At 55.5% G+C, this 7,720-nt stretch overlaps 1 protein-coding gene across 1 annotated transcript; it reads right to left on the bottom strand.

The window, feature by feature from the left end:
* Nucleotides 1–5,448: 5,448 nt before the first annotated feature.
* On the bottom strand, nucleotides 5,449–7,371 carry LOC109740644 (cyclin-D4-1). Its single transcript, XM_020299701.3, has 6 exons — nucleotides 6,898–7,371; nucleotides 6,699–6,785; nucleotides 6,501–6,599; nucleotides 6,184–6,385; nucleotides 5,961–6,073; nucleotides 5,449–5,750 (listed from the first exon to the last, which is right to left on the bottom strand). The coding sequence occupies exons 1-6, from the start codon at nucleotides 7,195–7,197 to the stop codon at nucleotides 5,481–5,483; spliced, it is 1,071 nt and encodes a 356-aa protein (XP_020155290.1). The 5' UTR covers nucleotides 7,198–7,371; the 3' UTR covers nucleotides 5,449–5,480.
* Nucleotides 7,372–7,720: the final 349 nt, after the last annotated feature.

The following is a 7,720-nucleotide window of genomic DNA, read 5'->3' as shown; positions in this document are numbered from 1 at the left end:
GTATCAGTTCCTTAGACCATGAGATTGTGCAACTCCCGGATACCATAGGAATTCTTTGGGTGTACCAAACGTCACAACGTAACTGGGTGGCTATAAAGGTGCACTACAGGTATCTTCGAAAGTGTCTGTTGGGTTGGCACGAATCGAGACTGGGATTTGTCACTCCGTGTAAACGGAGAGGTATCTCTGGGCCCACTCGGTAGGACATCATCATAATGTGCACAATGTGACCAAGGAGTTGATCACGGGATGATGTGAGTTACGGAACGAGTAAAGAGACTTGCCGGTAACGAGATTGAACAAGGTATAGGGATACCGATGATCGAATCTCGGGCAAGTAACATACCGATAGACAAAGGGAATTGAATACGGGATTGATTGAATCCCCGACATCGTGGTTCATCCGATGAGATCATCGTGGAACATGTGGGAGCCAACATGGGTATCCAGATCCCGCTGTTGGTTATTGACCGGAGAACGTCTCGGTCATGTCTGCATGGTTCCCGAACCCGTAGGGTCTACACGCTTAAGGTTCGATGACGCTAGGGTTATAGGGAAAGCATGTACGTGGTTACCGAATGTTGTTCGGAGTCCCGGATGAGATCCCGGACGTCACGAGGAGTTCCGGAATGGTCCGGAGGTAAAGATTTATATATGGGAAGTCCTGTTTTGGTCACCGGAAAAGTTTCGGGTGAAATCGGTAATGTACCGGGACCACCGGGAGGGTCCCGGGGGTCCACCAAGTGGGGCCACCAGCCCCAGAAGGCTGCGTGGGCCAAGTGTGGGAGGGGACCAGCCCCAGGTGGGCTGGTGCCCCCCCCCCCCCACCAAGGCCCAAGGCGCATGGGAGAGTGGGAGGGGGCAAACCCTAGGTCCAGATGGGCCTTAGGGCCCATCTAGTGGGCCGCCCCCCCCCCCCCCCCTCTCCTCCCCTTGGCCGCCCCCCTTGATGGGATCTAGGGCTGGCCGCCTCCTCTTGGGGGTGGAAACCCTAAAGGGGGCGCAGCCCCCTCCCCCCCTATATATAGTTGAGGTTTGGGCTGCCCAAGACACACGAGAACGTCTCTCTTTCGGCGCAGCCCTACCCCTCTCCCTCCTCCTCCTCTCCCGCGGTGCTTGGCGAAGCCCTGCGGGATTGCCATGCTCCTCCACCACCACCACGCCGTCGTGCTGCTGCTGGATGGAGTCTTCCCCAACCTCTCCCTCTCTCCTTGCTGGATCAAGGCATGGGAGACGTCACCGGGCTGCACGTGTGTTGAACGCGGAGGCGCCGTGGTTCGGCGCTTAGATCGGAATCAACCGCGATCTGAATCGCTACGAGTACGACTCCCTCATCCGCGTTCTTGCAACGCTTCCGCATCGCGATCTACAATGGTATGTAGATGCACTCCCCTTCCCCTCGTTGCTAGATTACTCCATAGATTGATCTTGGTGATGCGTAGAAAATTTTGAATTTCTGCTACGTTCCCCAACAAGGTGGAGCGGGGAGCGCAGGTGCAGCTTCTCGCGTCCGCGGAATTTCTTGGCAGCTTCTCACTTCGCGTGCGGGCGCCGGGCTTGGTGGATCACGCTGCAGAGCCGCGCGCCTTGGTGCCAAGGCTCCGTCTTGGGGCTGAGGTGGTGGAGGCACGCCATGAGCCCCGTCGCCCACGGCCGGTTGAGGGGGAGGCAGCGAGTGGGACGGCGCCAGAGAGCCCCCTGCGGCGCGGACGAGCTCGGCGACGCGGTCGAGCCACTCCTCGTAGAGGTCGTCGATGGGGCGGTAGCGCAGGAGCTCGTTCGCCGCGAGGAGCGCGGCCCGTGCCTCCATGGGAGCGCGATGCGCGTGGGATGAAGAACCGGCAGGGGTCAGTGATGGAGTTGCGGTGCGGCCATCCTGCCGCACCGAAGGATGGAGCGAGGACGCCTGCTGCTCGCTCCCCGCCGGGCCGGTGGCAGCGTTGGCGGCGGGAGACGGAGAACGACGAGGTGGCCCGCCAACGGGAGCCGTCTGAGCGACGCGGGCGGTGAGGGCAGCCCGACGCTCAGCTCGAGCACGGCGAGCGTCCGCCATGGAGACGACGGAGCGACGAACTGATGGAAAGGAAGCTACCGCGCACCCCTGCCTGGCGCGCCAAATGTCGGATGTGGGGTTCCGGCAAACCCTTAAGGTTTGAACACTGGGGTGCGCGCGAAGTCTTTCCCTCCTACCAATCTACGCGCTAGCTCGCTAAGATCTCGCGGACGAACTCGACGAACTCGCAACACAGAAAGACACGAGATTTATACTGGTTCGGGCCACCGTTGTGGTGTAATACCCTACTCCAGTGTGGTGGTGGTGGATTGCCTCTTGGGTTGATGATGAACAGTACAAGGGAAGAACAACCTCCTGAGGTTGAGGTGTTCTTGTGCGTACGAGCTTGTGCGCGTCTCAGGATCCCGTGCCTACCACTATGGTGGCTAGACCTATTTATAGAGGCCCTGGTCCTCTTCCCAAATATCGAGCGGGAAGGGAGCCAACAACGGCGGGCAAATTTGAAGGGGGACAGCTAGTACAAGCTATCCTGACAAAAGCGGTCTTCGCCTACGAAAAGCTCTGGTGGTGACGCCGTCTTGGGCTCCACGATGACCTCCGTCTCGCCGTCCTCCTAGTCTTGGTCTCATTGCACCAATATAGCAACCTTTGCCTGATGCCTCGGTACTCTTCGCCTGCGCAGGTCTCCTTAGCACCAAAGAGGAAATAAGGACGCTGCGCGCGCTGGCGCCCGCGTGGTGCCGTTCGTCATGGCTCACGTCACGAGAGCCTCGTGAGGTTTGCCCCGCCTTGATATCTCTGCTCCTCGCGAGCCTGCCTGGCTCGGCCACTCTAGAGGAGGTCTTGCGTCGTCCGCCTCGCAAGGCTTAGACCCTCGCGAGGGTCTTGGATGCCATGTTGATGAAGATGGGCCGTACGGCCTGCCGGCTTAGGCACGCTGTGGGCCGCAGGCAGGCAAGTCTGGGGACCCCCGTTCCTAGAACGCCGACACTACTGAGGGAGTCCTGGACTAAGGGGTCCTCAGGCGTCCGGCCTGTTATCCATGGGCCGGACTGACGGGCTGTGAAGACATGAAGGCCGAAGACTGTACCCGTGTCCGGATTGGACTCTCCTTGGCGTGGAAGGCAAGCTTGGCGACCGACTATGAAGATTCCTTCTTATGTAACCGACTATGTAAACCCTAGATCCTCCCGGTGTCTATATAAACCGGAGGGGTTAGTTCGAAAAGGATATACACATTACCATAGTCATACAGGCTAGGCCTCTAGGGTTTAGCCATTACGATCTCGTGGTAGATCAACTCTTGTAATACTCATATTCATCAAGATCAATCAAGCAGGAAGTAGGGTATTACCTCCATAGAGAGGGCCCGAACCTGGGTAAACATAGTGTCCCCCGTCTCCTGTTACCATCGACCTTAGATGCACAGTTCGGGACCCCCTACCCGAGATCCGCCGGTTTTGACACCGACAGCGAGGACGGCGGCGCGGAGGGCAGCGAGGTGATCACGCTCTCCTCTGATGACAAGGTCGAAGGCGGCGGCGACGGTGGCGCGGAGGGTGTCGAGGTGGGCCCCTAGGACGAGGAGATCGACATCGACGAGTGGAGGAGTGCCTTCCCCAACGACCCCGACGACGGTACTGGCCCGGACCTGGCTCGCGGCACACTGTACATGACGAGGAAGGATTGGTTCGACCTCTACTTCGACCGAAAATAGTTTAGCTTAGTCTAAATTTATGTTTTATGTCCGGTTATGCAAAACTATCTATGTTTATGTTTGAATGCGCCGCTGTCGGTGCTAAAACTGTCACTTGTTTCCGCACATGGGTGATTTGCCACATCAAAACGTGATCAAAATTTTACTCAGTGCTTTTTGGCACTGTCATTTTTTCGGTGCAATGCAAAGTGTCACGTTTTGTAAAGTGGAGATTTACTCAGTGGTGGTTTTGTTCATTTTTACTCTGTTGGACGTGACATATCTGTGCATATCCCCAAATAATCTCTCATCTCTAGCCTTGTATAGCCTAACTACTAGAGATTTGTTACGTATTGTTGGCTTGTCACGCGACTCCGATGAATACAATTGAGTTGCATAATATCTTTCCTACATGGAGCATGGCAAATCATGGACATTTGTGGCAATTTTCTCCTGCTATATGATGGGAATATTGTTTTGCTAAATCTCAGGTACGCATGGCAATTTACTCTTATGCGGCATTGTTAAAATTCTAACAATTTTTTTACTAGTATGAAATTACTTTCTTATCAACATGCTAAATCTTTCTGGCATATAGCATGCCAAATGTATTTGTTATAGCATGGCAATCTTGAGCACCTGGGAGCGGTTTTTTTTAGAAACACGTTCTTATGCGGTTGTTCGCTCAAACGAGCGTTCGCTCGAGTACCGCGAAAAACATCATCACGTTATTGGGGATATATTTCTAAGAAAATTGAGATCTCTATCGCAAAAAAAAGAAAAGAAAATTGAGATCTAGCTGCACTCATTTTATAACTGCAATTTGGCTAGGAGAAGCTTTAACGAGTCCAAGAGTGGACCATACACTCCAACTAACCTAATTTCGTTAGGCAGATTCTCAACACCTCCTGCACTGTATGGCACCAGCCCTATTTTTATGCTTGTGTTCCCGAGGCTCGTCCAGACAGTGTCTCCCCTCTTTATTTCCACGGTCTATGCAGACAACTGGTCAAACATTATATGATGGCAACAAGCTATACTATAGGGCAAGCGCAAAGCTAAAAAAGAAAACCGATCATAGATGATGTTGATAGCTCATAACCCCTAAAGCAAAACCCACTTCCACATCTTATGGGTTTTGTCTTTCTTTTGTTTTTACTGTACCAGCTACTAGTATTGGCTCGTCATGGATCTCAATCATGCCATCATTATTTGACGCCAAAATTTGTTTGCTTATCTCAGTTTTTTCTTTTCATTTTTACAACGGAAATCAGGGGAAAATTACAGAACAGTGCAAACTACTCAAGCAGCGGCCAAAACAGAGCTAGGACATTCAGTGCCTGCCACTAGCTCTTGCGTTGCGCCGCTGTCTTTTTATTTCGGGCGTCCCATCTCATCGCATCCACGGCTTTGTCTTCGCACAAAACCTTTGCTCTTTTGGGAACGACCACCATTGTCGCTGCCTACTGCTAGTGGTAGTAGTAATTCAGACTTCAGAGTCTGGCCCGTCTTTATTCATCCATCCATGGACGTCTTTGCTCTCTTGCCATGTCCACAGCGCGCTGCCATTGGTCCTTTCAGCTGCCTTTCAGCGGCATCAAAAGCTCCCACAGCCATCGCAGTCGATGGGAACCATTTGACTTGCCCACCGAGAGACGACGATGGTGGGCGCGCGCAGAAGAGACCTTTAATCAATCTATCAAGATTTTTTTTGGGGGGGGGGGGGGGGGGGGGGGGGGGGGGGGTTGGAGCATATCACGTCCTAAATCATCATCTGCTGATCTTCCTCCTCTTGCTGCTGACCGGGGAGCTGTCGAAGCCAGAGCTTTCAGACGGCGACGATGCCATGGTGGTCGTCGTGCTGGCGCCGTCGCTTGTGCAGCTGAGGTAGCCGGCGTCCAGGTCGAGCACCCCGGTAGGGCTCTGGGGAGCAGACACGGCGGGGGAGTAGGAGCTGCCCATCAGGCCTGCGGTTTTAGGTGGCGGCACGGCGGCGCCGGTGGCCTGGATCATCGCTGCATGGCAACTCAGCACCCGCTCCTGCAGAAAGCAACAAGCCATTAAGTCGCCATGTTACATTACAGAGCGTAAATGCGGCTCACGCGTTCCCTGCATGGTGTCTGGAGAAGTACGACGCGGCTACAGGAACAGGGGCGACAGCAATGACTTTTTTTTTTGCATGCCACGCTGCGACGTAGTAAATGAGACGTGGTGCCCGGACAAAAAAAAGACGTTGCGTGCGTGTCTCACCTTATCTACGTGGGTGCAGCAAGCCGCCCTGTGGGCAGGGTGTTCTTCCACAGCCACGGCGGCGGCCACCGTCGCGGCGATCTCCGAGGGCCGGAACTCCAGGCAGTTCGTCCCTGTCATGTGTACCGATCCACAGCGTGAGATATTTCCAAAAAAATGTCGACGCATCTCTGGATATCGATCTGCCAAGTGCCAACCAAAAAGATGTTGCGTGCGTGCGCACCTCTGGATATGCAGAGGATGAGCTCCGCGGCCTCCCGGACGGCCTGCCTCGACGGCGCATTGCCGCCGCTCAGCTGGTGGAGGAAGTAGTCGAGGTAGGAGAAGGGGGTGACGGACTGCATCCGCCATTTGAGCGTGCTCAGGACCAGCAGCTCCATCCTCTGGATCGTCTTCGCCTCGAACACGTAGCGCGCGTCCCCGGCCTGGTCGAACACAGTGCGGTGGTCATTACAAGATCTTCAGACCAACCAAATGGGCACGTATCCGTATGCTTCATCGTCAGATATGTGCTTTCATTAGATTAGATTCTCATCTCACCTGCAGGTCGATGGACTGAGGCACGGAAGTTTCGTCCATCTTGGCAGCAAGAGACAAGCACGCCACGGATAGCAGCTGCGTCATCCAAGCCTTGCCCTCCTGTAAACACGAGCGAGGCTCACATGAATCAGCGCTGCAATGGCGTGGCGTGCATTAATGGCCGGCCGGTTCATAGGATGGGTGGACGTATCTCCTTACCGGTATCTGGTAGAGCGAGAGGAAGCGGTCCATGTAGTTGAGGGCCAAGCACGCAGTCACAGGGCCGAAGCCGTAGTACGTGTGAACCTGCGTGGATGGACACCGATGGTTAACATCAAGCACTGGATCGACGCGGACGGGAGCGAATCAGAGGGGAGACGGAGAGACAGCTCGCGTGAATTAAGGAAAGAGGACGCACCTTCCATATCCAGTCGACGGCGTCCATCCGCACGCGGGGATCCACGCCCCCGGCGCGGAGCCGCTCCGCGTAGTCCTCCCTCGGCATGTGCTCCGCCTCCGTCGCCACCCAGCGGGCCACGCATTCCTCGGACGGCAGCGGGAACTCCACGGCCAGCTCGCCGCCGCCACCGCAGTAGGGGGACCCGCCCGCCCTCGCTCCCGCCGCCGCCTCCTCCTGGCCGTCGCCGATGCCGAAGATGCTGCTGCTGTCCTCGGCGCAGAGCAGGATGGAGGCGGCCATCTCGTAGCTCGGAGCCATCGGTCTGCTGTTTCCTTCTTGGTAAATGCTGCGTGATACAGCGATACACGGCACGGGTGGCCCGGGCGCGGCTCGTTCCACCTCCTCCTCGACGGACCTCGTGCGGCTCGTGCTCCGCCTCTGGTCTGGAGCGGGTGAGGTGTGGAGGAGGAAGAGGAGGGGAGGGGCGGATGAGCGGAGGGGGGGACGGGTCTTTTGTACGTAGCGGCGTGCGGACAACGGAGGGTATTTTGGGCAAGAGGTAAAGACGGGCAACGGAAGCGGGAAGCGGGGCGCTGACTCGAGCAACCAAAATTTCCACGGCGCTTTCGCTCGTCCCTCCCACCTTTTCTTTCCGAGTTTGTACTTTGAGGCGCCGGAATGCTTTTCTCTCTGGCCCTTTTTTATGATTGTTTTTCTTTGTGCGTGAACGAATTCCTGCATTACTTATGTCTCTGCGTTCTTCTTTTATCATGTTTATTTCCTATTATATTGCTTTTACCGTTGCAGTCTGGCATGTACGCGTAAAAAGAGATACCGTGTA

This window comes from Aegilops tauschii, chromosome 5 (assembly GCF_002575655.3).
Source record: "Aegilops tauschii subsp. strangulata cultivar AL8/78 chromosome 5, Aet v6.0, whole genome shotgun sequence".
NCBI classification, from domain to species: Eukaryota; Viridiplantae; Streptophyta; class Magnoliopsida; order Poales; family Poaceae; genus Aegilops; species Aegilops tauschii.
The sequence above is the reverse complement of the archived record's forward strand: the minus strand, read 5'-3'. Positions and strand labels throughout refer to the sequence as shown.